At 30.4% G+C, this 14,272-nt stretch overlaps 1 protein-coding gene across 1 annotated transcript; it reads left to right on the plus strand.

Annotated features, from left to right (window-relative positions):
• The first annotated feature begins 285 nt into the window (after positions 1-285).
• Positions 286-8,051, plus strand: LOC130828330 (ALA-interacting subunit 3-like). Its single transcript, XM_057694258.1, has 8 exons — positions 286-711; positions 1,753-1,811; positions 3,444-3,518; positions 3,630-3,746; positions 4,664-4,734; positions 5,615-5,918; positions 6,029-6,318; positions 7,529-8,051. The coding sequence occupies exons 1-8, from the start codon at positions 654-656 to the stop codon at positions 7,587-7,589; spliced, it is 1,035 nt and encodes a 344-aa protein (XP_057550241.1). The 5' UTR covers positions 286-653; the 3' UTR covers positions 7,590-8,051.
• Positions 8,052-14,272: the final 6,221 nt, after the last annotated feature.

A 14,272-nucleotide genomic window follows, 5' to 3' on the forward strand; every position in this document is an offset into this window, starting at 1 on the left:
GTTTAGGACACCGATACGATATCAACTAATGGTTGTAATCAATAAGACTCCCGGCACAAGAAAGACTTGCAAAAGAAAACAAAGGTAAGACAAGATAAGTAGTAAAATAAGACAAAAATTATGACTAAAGACATAAACCTAATAAATATAAATAGCGATCATAAAGACACAAACAAAACAACACATATATTAACGACTAATGTTTTAGAATACCAATACGACATCTCCAATTAATTTTATTCGTAGTAGTCTTTACAAAAAATACAACTTACCGCGACTTCTCTTATTATCAACCATAATATTTTCCACCATTGTTGTCTTGTACTATTATACATGCCCAATATACCTGGTATTATTTCACACATTTTTGTCAAAACTGATGCAACCCGCTGTGTCTTTCTCGAAACCCGATTCGATTTTTAACCGTATTTTGATATCGACGACCGGGAAAAATTGGAGGGACAATTTATTGTGCAAAGTGTGACAATCTCCAAATCGCATTCATGGTTTTATTGCCACATATTCAAAATTCGTTAATTCTTTCAACAATGATGTTCGTTGATCCTTTTCAAAATCTAATTTCTGATTTCATTTTGAAAATCTAAAATTCTGATTTTATCGCAAAGTATTCCTAAATTTGATAAAATTTGAAGATGAATTCTTCTGGGAATTCTGAGTCTTCCTCAAAAAGGAATTCCAAGAAACCTAAATGTAAGTTCAATTGTAAAAGTCTCTCTTTAATTTCTCATAGATTCTTATAATTTAAAAGATTTGTTAAATGTATTCTGTTTGTAATTATAACTTCAATTATAGGATTATTGTAACAAATTTTTCCCGGACATTTAGAATTGGGAAATGCGGGTTGTTTCCTATTGCATTTGATTTGGTTTTTACTTTTCGTTTCTGTGTCGTTTCTGTGATGCTCACAAACGACAATGATACACATTTGGATTCAACAATGGTGTTCTTGATTGATGATTTATGTTATTTTTATCATACTTGGTGCATGGATTTGTTTACACTTTATAGTAGAGCCATTCTTGGCCTCTTGGGCTTGATGCTTTCCAATGCTCTGTACTATCCCACTCTGGTGCATAGAATATTACAAATGGCCAGCAATAAAACAGGATTTGATATTTGGTTTTGAGTTGTTCCTTTTCATTTTGAGCACTAGTTTGTCAACATATCCAGGGACCGGATTATTATAATGTTATTTTGGTGTAAATTTGGATTAATAAGACTATCTATCTATCTTTCTTTAAACATACATAAATTCATTTCGGTTTAATAAGAGAATAGTTTAAAATGGTTTGGGCATGTGCAAAGATTGACTATTAGCAAACATGTATGGAATTTAGAAAGTTAGAACTTGGAGGATTTTAAAAGGGGCGAGGAAGACCAAAAATAAAGTTGTAGGCAGAGTGGAAAGAGATATGAAATATTTAGACTTACATGCTGAGACGGTAGATGATCAAAATGATTGGAGGAGAAGATTCCATATGGATGACTATTGAAAATGTCTATTAATTCATGTAGCCGACCCCAATCTTTTGGGAATACTGTTTTTACATTGTTGGTGTATTCATTAAACATACATATTACACATATACAACATTTTTTTGATGAAATGACATACTACTGTTGTAATCTGCTTGGTTAATAAGGTTTTAGTGCACTTTTTGTTTCTTTTTAATGGTGAAGGTTACACCTGAAATGATAGTATTTTTTAAGAATCTGTGCTATTTGTTGCAGATTCTAGGTTCACACAACAAGAGCTGCCCGCTTGCAAACCAATACTAACACCAGCATGGGTAAATCTTTACCAATTTTGGCTTTCTTTTATTGCTTTCCCACATGTAGAGACTAGAGATGTACAAGGATATTCTTGAGGTCAAATACATTTCATTAGGTTATCCAGTGCTCTTACAATTTTATGTTTATCATCAACTATAAGTTATTTTAAACACATGTTCTGTGTGTTTTTTGGACATTATTCAGTAATCTAATTGTAATTACTAAAAACAGGAATCTTATTTTCTTAAGAAGAAGTGATGCCTCTGTCTCAATTTAGTCGATTCGTCAGATTTTTCCACAATTTTAACTTCTAACATCACTTAAAAAACTTTTAACATCATTGGTTGTACATCAATTAAAGTTAACAATTGATAACATACTGAATTTATACAGAGTTGAATCTAAGTATCTAACAACACCATAAGTTTATATATACTGAATTTAGTTTATATATAATAAATTCGAATTAATAATTTATCTAATATAGATCAATTTAAGTCATAATGATTCAATTTCTTCTATTTTTAAAATGGTAAATTACTAAATTTAATTAATTTTTAGAATAGTTTAAAATGACAGATTGATTATTTTATTTGCCACACAAGCTAACATCAACCAATAAAATTCTTCCATGTTGTCGAACTCCATGAAAATGTGCGTCTTTTTATTAGATTGTACGATACTGATTGATAATTCATGAAAGACCTCACCTCTAGGCTCTAGTATAACTTAGCGGTTGCTTCTAGTGCAATAATAAAGCACCCTACTGAAAATTGATGAATTTATTACTAGGCTTGTACACAACAAGACGCACACAAGAGAGTTGACTGCACACAAATTCGATGAGCTTCAATCCTAAAACCACTTAGTAATAGGAAGAATTGCCCATTATTCTTATATGTTAGATAACCTATCTTTTATTCATTGACATGGGATCACATGGGTTATTTTCCAACACTCTCCCCTGACATGTGAGGCTATTGTTTCAATTGGACGGAAATGTCATTCTTTTATAACCTGCAAGTATTGAATGATAATTGATGAACGACATTACCTCTAGGCTCTAAAAACTTAGCGATTGCTCCTAGTGCATTGATAAGCACCCTGCTGAAATCATATCATGCATGATCGGGATAATCCAATTTTAGGCTACCACCGCCTACCAGTATAAAAAATGCCTTAGAACTCATGGTTTGCAGCTCCTACGCTATGAGAATTACTTATAAGTCCATAAAAAAATTAACCAATGTAAAAAGAGCATATTATCAATAATCTTATGAGCTTGAATAGTTTCTGTGCCTTCTTTCAATTTTGTGATTGTTTCCAACACAATTCTTTTGTTCAAATAATATTGATTGTTCATATGCCATAACATGTTACTTTCCAAGATTGTCAAAATCAAAGCTTTGCTTGTGTTCTGTGTAGCCAATTTTAACTTTTATGCCTGTGCTTTGTAAATATTTCAAATTAAGCTTGCACATTTGAGTGAAATATTTGTCATAAGGCATCTTTGAACTTTTTGCAGCAGTGCCAATGGTATAAAAAGCTAGTAGCTAACTAATTTTTATGATGCACTAACTCAGTCTTAAACTTTTTGTCTTACAATTTACTAATTAGTTCTTCTCTTAATTTTTCTTTGTTTTTTTCAGGTTATATCAATATTTGTTGCTGTCGGAATTCTCTTTATACCTGTTGGAATTCTTTCTTTGTCTGCATCAGAGCATGTAATTTGTTCAAACAATGTGGTTTATTGGATGAATCAGTTAAATTTTATTGGATGAATCTGCCAATGAGCTAATATGTTTCATAATCTTGTACTTGTTTCTATGGCACAGGTTGTGGAGGTTGTGAGGGAGTATGACACTGAATGTATTCCTCCTTCTCAGAGGAATGAAAGGCTTAGTTATATTCAGAGTTCTAGCACCAATAAAACATGCTCATTAAGCATGACTGTAAGTAGAAACTCCTCATGTTTTTTTTATTTCTTGTGGATGTACTTGTAAGTTTTGTTCATGGGATGCTAGTTTAGGTTTTACATTTAATCCTTGTTTGGATGAAGAGAAATGGAGGAAAAAGAAGGAAAAGATTTGAAAGGATGGAAATTCTTTTATTTAAATAGTAAAAAAGGAGAAAGAAGATTTGAAGGGATATTTGGATAGCAAAAAGGAAGGAAAAAAATTTGGAGGAATTAATTCCCTTCATTTTGTTAACATCTAAATCTCTTCATAATAGAAAAGATTTGGAAGGAAGATGAAAATCCTTTCTTTCCTCTCCCTTTCCTTTCTATATAATGTAGTCTTTTTCCTCTCTTTCCATCCCCTTCCCTTCCCTTCCCTTCCTTTCCTTCCCCTTTCCTTCCTTTCTTTTCTCTTTTATTTTACTATTCAAACATAATATTACTCTTACTTTTTAATATTAAATGTTGGAAAAGTTAACTATAATATATACTTCTAGTAGTTTGGAAAATGATTACTCGTAAATGTGTGAATAATTAGGGACTTATACTTGATTTACTTTTGAAGTGTTGGAAGTCAAATTATAGCTATAGATTGATAATGGTCTTTTGGGACAATCAATGTGACATCCGCCAAAATGGAAAGTAACATCATGAATTATAAGAGGCTATCATCTATATTTTTAAGTACAGGGTAGGCTGACGGAAGGGAAGGGTGAAAAAATCGAACCTAGCTGGAACCTTACATGCAAAAAGTGGTACTTCATCCAACTGAGATAAAACACGATTATTAGAGGCAATCATATCTTTAATCCTGCTAAATAGTACTTGATATTAGTTGGCAATGGGCTTTATAATGAAATGAAAATCGTGTTTATTTACATTTAAATCAACATTTGGTACTCACTGTTTCAGGTTCCTAAGCAAATGAAAAGTCCTATTTATATATACTATCAGCTCGAGAACTTCTATCAAAATCATCGGAGGTAAGTTTTGTTCTGACACAGGGGAAGAGTATTATTTGTTAAACTTTTGTTCTTTGTAGACTTATTAGTTAATCATTATAGCTGATTGCTATGGCATATGCTACCATTCCTTAATCTAGCAGGAAGAGGTGTCATGTTATTATCTTAACAATATAAATGCTATAAATTTGATTCTTAGGGCATGCTTGGATTGAGTGTAAATAATTAAGGGGGAATAAAGTCAGACTAATGAAATAAAAGTAAATAGAGATGTATTTGAAGTAGTTGAGATAGTTATGAAGAAGGTAAAATGAGCATAAAATAAAAATAATGACGGAAAAAGAAGATGATTTCCCTATTATAGACGTAATACATTCCCACCCTTTCCTAGCATAAATATTCACCCCACAAAATTGAGAGCTCCATTCCTTTTTCATCACTTGGCAACCATTCTTCCATCTCTATAACAATCAAATTTCACTAATTTCTCATTTATCAACTTTATTTTCTTATTTTGACTTTTTTTCAACCCTTGAATATTTACACCCCAATCCAAGTATGCCCTTAAAAGTAATAATCTTCTCCTTATGACACCCTATTTATTTAAAGAGCCAAAACAGAGTGCCACATGAAAATAATACCACTTCTTGAGTTTAGTCACCAATACTTGACCAACAAAATCATGGTTTTCATGTTAGATCTCATCCTTATTGATTTGAATTTTTTAGGCGTTGCTAATTGCCACAAAATTGTACTCCCTCTATTTAGCATTAATTTGCCTACTTTCCTGTGATGTTGAGATAGGATGTTAGAGTGCTGAGGTATTGCACTTAAATTTTCTGAAGTTTTCATCCAAGTGGAAGCTGTCGACAGTTCATATTAATTACATACATATTTTCAGGTATGTGAAAAGCCGAAATGACAAACAATTGAGAAAGAAGGGGAATAAACTGTTGACGAAGGGATGTGAACCAGAAGCAACTGTAGGCCCTGATAAATCCCCTATTGTTCCTTGTGGCCTTATTGCGTGGAGCCTGTTCAATGATACATACCACTTTTCTGTTGAATCAAAGTTACTTGAAGTCAACAAGAAGGGTATATCATGGGAGAGTGATCGTACACACAAGTTTGGATCCGATGTTTATCCTAGAAACTTTCAAATGGGCGACTTTATCGGGGGTGGCAAACTGAATTCAAACATTCCTGTAAATTGATTCTGTTCTCATAAGTTATGACTACAAAATTTCCTAATTCCGGCAATGTGCTTTTTACCTGCTAATATTACATGAATTTTCGTTTTCCCTCTATCTTGCAGCTTAATGAACAAGAAGATCTTATTGTATGGATGCGAACTGCAGCACTTCCAACTTTTAGGAAGTTATATGGGAAGATAGAGCAGGATCTTGAAGCTAATCAGGAGCTATCAGTGGTTCTACATAATAATTACAACACTTACAGTTTTGGGGGCAAAAAGAAACTGGTTCTTTCTACAACAAGTTGGATTGGTGGGAAAAATGACTTCCTCGGCGTTGGGTTTCTCACTGTTGGAGGTATCTCCCTGGCTATTGCAGCAGCATTCACACTGATTTACATTCTCAAGCCAAGGTTAGTGATCAATGGTTTCTTATTTTTTCTTAGAGCAGCAATAGGTTAATGGTTTACATTCACACTGATTTTTATATATTTGCGACCTTCTTACTATCTTTGAATGTCGTTTTTTTTTTCTGTACGGTAATCCTATGTGAAGTATAAAAGATGATAACTATCTCTCTTGGTTGTATCTTTATACTGGGCATCCAACAAAAATCGAGTATTCAACAAGGTCATTCCCCCTCTTTAGGGGTGCTCTCTTCTCGTTCTACACTCTAGAGATTCTCTGGAGATGACCTTCAACAAGCTCGCATAATTCACAACACTTGAATTCAATCATCAAGAAGCCTTCTGATAGATCTTAAATGCTCAGAGGATTCACTCCTCGAACCCCCACAGAGTCAGAACGCATGGTTGACACAATTCTCAAAGTTCTAATAAAGAATGCTCGTAAGAAAACCTAACACCCTTGTCCTAGCAAGACCCAGCAGTCCACAAATGCACTCATCAGCCCCATCTGCTCATCTGAGCTCCTATCCACCCTTCCAAGCATGAGCCACAGCCTCTTCTTAGCTTCTTCTGCTTGCACTAGCTTCTTCTCTGCTTATCTGAGCACGGGCCAGACCAACTTACCTGTTCAAGCTTGCTCGCATGAGCCTCCAACTTGGTCAAACGAGCAAAGGCACTCCGCAACAATTTGGGCAGCCTCAGCCTCATTAAGGCTGCCCAGTGAGTTTTCCATTCTTGGTTCGCCATTCTTCATTGCCTGGTTGGATGAGCTCACTTCTAGCTCATTTGACTTCCTCCGCTTTGAATGGTTGGGCCATTGGAATGACAATATGAATTATGATAATGATGATTGGAACCAAAGTTGTGTGTGTATCAGGGCCGGCTCTATGAGGGGGGCAAGAGGGAATTGTGCCCCGTGCCCATCTAAAAATATTAAAAAACGACGTTTTTATAGTTAATAGTTAGAGGCCCATAATAGTATATTTAATAATTAGGGGCTCATAATTAATGTTTTACCTCGAGCCTCACAAATCTCAGGGCCGGGCCTATGTTTATGTTTGCTCTAGTATGTAGAATCATGGAGTTTGTTATTGCATGAAAGTTAGGATGTAAATTCTATCAGTTTATTGATTCAAAACCCGAGTTATCTTACGTTATCTGAATATTTTGTTTATGTTTTCTACTTATTATAATGTTCGGGTCTGTGGCTGTACAGGGCTATTGGCGATCCATCCTATCTATCTTGGAACAGAAATCCAGCAGGACACCTAATTTAGTTCCTTTTTCCTACTAATTTGAATTATTTTGTTTGTTTTCTTTACAAATCTTGTGTAATTAAGCCATAAATTACACTTGACTTTCCTCTATTGTTTGAGGTTTTACTAGCATAATAATATGTCTTGATAGTAGTATTACTAGTATATATTGAATATAAGCCATTGTCACTCTTTTGCTTGGATGATGATGGTGATATTACTCTTTCCGTAAATGTTGCAAACTCTATGAGACCTAAGAAGTATACAGGTAAATATTACTACGCAGACGTATAGAATGTGTTTAGTTTGGGTGAAGACATATTTGTGTGGTTTAGTTTGGTTGAAAACCTACTCGACCCTGGGCAAGGAGGAGATGGGCTTACGTCCAAGGCCCATAAAAAATTGTAATTTGTATGTGATATTTGAATATAGATATTATTGTGTGAAAGATAAGAGAGTTGACCATCATAGGTTATAATGCTTGTATTTAAAACATTGTTTATAGATTATAAACATCTAAACAATTGTAATAATTAAAATATGGAGTTTGCAATTACACATGCATGAATTTAAGTGGACTTTTATTCATTAAATACTAATTAATATTTTTAATAAATACATCTAATTTTCATGTGAGTTTTCTTTTTCTATTATTATAAATCTCATATATATATATATATATATATATATATATATATATATATATATATATATATATATATATATATATATATATATATATATATATATATATATATATATTCTATTTGTTTTTTCATTTTTATAATGCTTTGCTTATGTGTTTATTTGACTAGTTTTATATTTGTTGGTTTTAAATTAATGAAAATATGGGTGTTTATTATTTTCTTTTTCATTTTTGTATGATAAATACAACTGTTTTATGAGCTTATATATGGTCATTTTAAAGTTATAATATTTCAATATATAAGTTTTAGTTGTACGAGGCTTAGAGAATCTTAAGTTGTGTAACTCTGTTTTTCAAATCATGTTTTGTCTTGCTTTTGTCAGTATAATTAAGTTTATTTACTAAATTAACTTTTGATTTGCTATAAAAATAGTCTCTTGATATAAATTTTATTATAAGTAATTTTACATCAAAAAATTCTCTTAGGATAATCTTATTAAATTTTATATTATGTATTAGTGCATACATCCAACATCATAGATATAAAATCTTTAACGTATATTTTATATTTCCTTCATTTTGTTTTAGTTAAATATCTCATAACGACATATTTTTATCATAAAATTGCAAGTATGATAAAACAAATGAGATACATTATTAGAGTCTATAATTCATATTTCACCTCAAAACCTTAAAATTCTAGAACCAGCCTACTATCTATCTAATTAACTTACCCTAATTGAGACATAAAATTTGAAACCCACATAATCTTATCCGCCCGGCGCACACTATGTTGATTTCCAAAGGATCACAATTTTGTCCTTTTAAGAAATTGATAATTATAAAATTACATCATCCACAAAATCAAAGAGAATCAAATCTTGGCTTTTAACAATAAAAAAAAATCAAGAGGTTAATTTTTGGAAGATAATAATATGATGAGATCAAAAATCATCCACAAGCTTGATTATTTTGAATAGTTAGATTAGATCAAAACGATATACTTCTAGTAAATGCAAGCGTACTTTGACTTGCTAAATCAATTCAAAAAGAATAAATACATGCATTCATAGTGACATTTATTATTTATTAAATTTCAGTGTTTTGATTTTATAATTAGCTAACTTAATTTGAAACTCTCCATGACCAGAAAATCAATAGTTTGAATCTAAGTTTGGATCGGCAGACCACGCTAGCGCCGGAATAAAAATTAAAAAATTTATTAAATACCCTATGTAATTTCAAAAATTATGGTATTTTTATAACAATTTCATATCTTTAAACACTTAATATATACTACATAATTTAATATTAAGACTGTTAATTTTTTGGGCCCTGTACGGTTGAACGTGTTGAATATGCTCAGAACCTCTCCTGAACCACACCAAATCAATAAATCCCTCAGACGAGATTGTATCAAACAACTTATAATAAGGGAATATTTTTGTGTTAGATCTCCTTAATAATGATAGTGATTTTTTCTATATAGAATTTTATTTTATTAAAATTGTTATATATTTGATCGATTGTTAATCTTTTACAGATGTCATATAAAATTTTTGTCAATGAAAGATTAGATACCTTTTAAAAAAAGATTTGGAAGTCCAAAAGTTCAAATAATGAAGTTAAAAAGCTTAAGGCTTAGTCAAGATCACAAGTAAACACAAGAATTTCTAGACCGGCAGTCAGCAAACAGACTATTGAAAGCATAAGTAAAAGATGGCAATGGTTGTGATGTCGGTATTTTTGGCTATAACTGTCAGTTTAAATTTTTGGTTGTGACCCCATATATATGTTATATACTTTATTATATACGTAATATATATCTACTTATATTTTGAAGTGAAATTATTATTAACCTTTAACTATTAATTTAAATTTTTAGTTGTATACTCAATCAAAGCTAAACCACATCATTGATGGTATTGATTATTGAATACTTCAAATTTTCTCATAATTTAAAAAATTGGGATTAAGAAGAGTGACCACTAGGAATATGAATGAAGGTAACCTACACATTGACTAATTACCTTATGAGGAGGAGCTATCATAAGTGTTTTGAGAGCAATGATGATTGTATGTTGATGATCAGATTTGTGCAATGGGTTGGATAAGGATTGGATAGAGCTCAAATAGAAAACGGACTTAAATGGGCTATGCCTGTTAGCTTGCTTCAGCCTGACCCATCCTATTTTTAATTTTATTCTTTTCATTTTCCATTAAAATAAATATGTTATGTTGAGTAAAATGTCTTATAATTTCATTACTTACTTTTGTTAATATTATTAGACTATTCACAATTATAAATCTATAATATTATATCTTAGTTCTAGAATAATAATAATAATAATAATAATAATAATAAAGGGTCGTTTGTATAGAGTCTATTTTAGCCCATTTTATTTTTGTTCAATAAGGGACCCGTTTACACTCGTCACACTAAAGGTCCAACCAATTTAAACCCTGCATATTTGAGGGTCAAATCTAAGCCCCTAATGAGCGTTCAATATATTAAACATTAAAGGTCCAATCTCCGTTTTAGTGACTTTATCCTATTTGATTTTTTTGACACAATTTACATTTTACTCTTAATTTGTATTTTATTCTTAAGCTATAAGTTAAAACATAGGCAAGTGAAATCTTGTTTGATTCGTCTCAACGCAAGGATTATTAATATTAACTTTTTATAACTTTTACTCATGCGTCGTTATAGATATTAAGACTTTAATATATGTCTTAGCAAACGTGTCCACAGTGGCGGACCTAGAATTTGAGAAATGGGGTTGCACAACTAGTTACAGCGTAAGATAAAAAATTGTAGGACTTGGAGTGAAAATTCTTATTCTTGAATTATGTTCAAGAAAAATAATATCATTTTTACTTGTAGTGTGAATTTTACTAAGACTCGTTGGTTCATAAACTAACATAGGAGTTGATGCTTGATTTGCGGTGGGTCATTGAGTTTATAATAGTGGATTTTTTACTCGTTTCATCCTTAAAATATAACGATTAACAAAAACATTTCATTGCTCCAATGTCATTAAGTGAATATCACCTAGGGTGGGGTTTAAAGTGTTAGATGTACGCAATCTTACCCTTATTAGTGATAATACTAATAAAAATGTTGTTTCTGATTGACTGTTGGCAACAAACATCGTGTGAAACTTTACATAAATAAAAAGTGTGCTTGAAATAAAGAGTCAATTTACTATATATGTCTATTATAATCCAAAACATTTTAGATCTTTTACCCCATTTAAAATATATCTATTATGAACATAAATTAAACCTTCAAAATTAAAACCCATAAAATTATAGTATGAAGTCTAATTCACTTTTTCCAAAATCTCTTAATTCTCACCAATTTAATTTGAGCAATAATTCGCAACAATTTCGACTTTAGAAAATTTGATCTTTTATGAAATAAGCCATTATATTACAATAATTTCAAATATTTAGAGATAAAAGGAAAAGACATTAACTAAACAAAATCACTCCATATCTTTCATGTTTCAAAAAATAATGTTAATGGAATAGTAGTAGGTGGATTTTTTGGAAAATTAAAATTTCTTTTATTAGATAATAATAACATGCTATTTAAGTAAAGGATTATAAACATTAATTAGTTTTAAACAGTTAAGGTTAGCTCAATGGTAAAAAATATGTATACTTAGGATAATGGTTTTGGGTTCGAAACCTATATAACCAATATTTGTTTGATTTTTTTTATGGAGGATGCAACCCCTTGCTTAATGCTAGGTCCGCCCATATGTGAGTTTTGTTTAAATTTAGATTTAAATTTTGTTGTATAAATTGTAATTTGTTTGTTGCAGAAATAAAAATTTATAATAATTGTGCTAATTGTCACTTATTTTACAAATCTCGAAACTGTCTTGATTTTTTTTGTTTAATTTGATACTCCTACGATCCTTAATTTCATAAAAATTGGGTTTAAGATCAATATTAATGAGAGAGTAATTAGATAATTTTTACAATTATATACTCCCTCCTATTCACCTTAGGAGTTCCATTTGACTTTTTATCGGATTTTAAGGAGAGTCAAAAGTAGGACCATAAGGGTAGAAAAGAGAGTGGTATTATGGGTTTTTAATGTAAGGGAGGAAAATTAGTATGGGTAATGGAGGGTATAATTGAAAATAGGATAAAGCTACTAAGGGCATAAAAGTCAAAAACACATATAAAAAATAGAAATGGAACAATTAAGATGACTTGACTATAAAAGAAAATGGGACACATAAGCTGAATAGGAAGGAATATCAATTTCCTACCGAATAAATTGCCTGTCATTTTTAGTAAAATAGGTAGGTATTATTTTTTAAAGTGCATCATAATTCATACACAATAATTATAATAAAAAAATTCCAAAAATGAGTTCTTGATTCATTTTTGCCCTAGCAAATATTTGAAGGACCACTTGAAGTAGACATGGTGATACATTGGAGATGGATTAGATAAAATAAAACATGTCATGAGTAAAAGAAAATGTGTTCAAATTTCAGACTAACCTAAAATTCTTATTTTGTATATTATTATACAATTTTAATTTTAAGTTCTCCTTTATTTGCCATTGGATTTAAATTGCCGTGAAAATTTATAAGATATGAAAATTAAATTTCCTAGCTAATTAACTAGAAATTTAACAATATTGTTTGGTTGACCATAAGAATTTTTCTTGGAATTTTACATTTCTATATTAATTGTTAATAATCAAATATAATTTATTTTGACATTTCCTACGAAATATGAAGATGTATAATAATTAGCTAGCTAATAGTGCCAATCAAACAAGCTCTAAAATACTAATAAATCTGAAAATAAAATTAATTTTTAAAAAGATTATTTAACAAAACGTAATGGGGTTGTTGTCCATATGACATAAAGAAGCAATATTTCCATGAGATATATTATTTAATTGAGACTCAAACTTGGTCAATGAAAATAGTGTAGGCAGGTTGAAACTTTTCAAATGAAAAAGAATAAAAAAATCTCTTGACTACCTTGATGGCATGCTTGTCCAACTTCAACCATTTTATTTTCTTCATAAAATTCATTCCAATGCGTTACCATTGGGAGAGGTGGTATAAGGTGAAAATGAAAATTTATAAAAAAAAAAATTTTTTGTGATCAAAGTTTTATTACCATGGGAATGATATGAAACTTTTGATGAAATTTTTACATAATAAATCATTCTCATTACCATCATTTAATACCACTAACCAAACGAAAAGGTAGTAAGAATGACTTGTAATGTAAATTTTCATAAAATGTACGATGTTATTCCTATAGTAATGTAACTTAAATCACAAAATAAAAGTTTCTTCACAATTTTTTATTACCTTAAATACCACCTTCAATCATAAAATTGTCAAGATATATATTTTGCCATTAAAATTACACTAACTTTTTATTACTATTCTCACTATTTAATATCGACTACTAAGCGGGCAAAAGTGTCAATCGAGAAGAAACATTGTATTCTTTCACAAATAAAAGAATTTACATTTAATAAGATAATTAATTTTTGACAGATTTTATCATTAGTTTCCAATAATTTTTCTTTTCTTAACAAAAATTTATTTAATTCATTACTATTTGAATGAACAGTGTTAGATAGTAATGAAAAATAAAGTAATAGAAAAACATATTTAAGGATAACAACTTCATAAAAACTAAGATTAAAATGCAATACCGTACCGTTGGGACTTGCAACTTACAAGGATAAGAGCTCTCAAAAAATATGAATTAATACGAAGGATTAAAATGCAATCTGATCAACGTACACTACTAAATACTCCCTCGGTCTCCCATGAAATAAAATCTCTTTTTTGTTTTGGGTATAACATTTATTTGCATTGAAAAAATAAAATAAAATACAAATGAGTAGAAAAATAGATATATGAGATGAAAAGGACAATAATTTTGCGGTAAAGATAGTGAGATCATTGCTGAAAAGAAAGTAAAAAATAAAATACATTTTTATTCAGGGCAATTTCATAGCAAAAAAGAGTTAAAAATGACCAACAAAAATCAAATTCAA

This window comes from Amaranthus tricolor, chromosome 12 (genome assembly GCF_026212465.1).
Source record: "Amaranthus tricolor cultivar Red isolate AtriRed21 chromosome 12, ASM2621246v1, whole genome shotgun sequence".
In the NCBI taxonomy this organism is placed as follows: Eukaryota; Viridiplantae; Streptophyta; class Magnoliopsida; order Caryophyllales; family Amaranthaceae; genus Amaranthus; species Amaranthus tricolor.

Bases quoted from the DNA above. Each gene is read 5' to 3' on its own strand.
- LOC130828330 (XM_057694258.1), top strand. From the start codon at position 654: ATGAATTCTTCTGGGAATTCTGAGTCTTCCTCAAAAAGGAATTCCAAG. The intron at 712-1,752 runs GTAAGTTCAATT...TATTTGTTGCAG, and splicing joins GAATTCCAAGAAACCTAAAT to ATTCTAGGTTCACACAACAA. The intron at 1,812-3,443 runs GTAAATCTTTAC...TGTTTTTTTCAG, and splicing joins CAATACTAACACCAGCATGG to GTTATATCAATATTTGTTGC.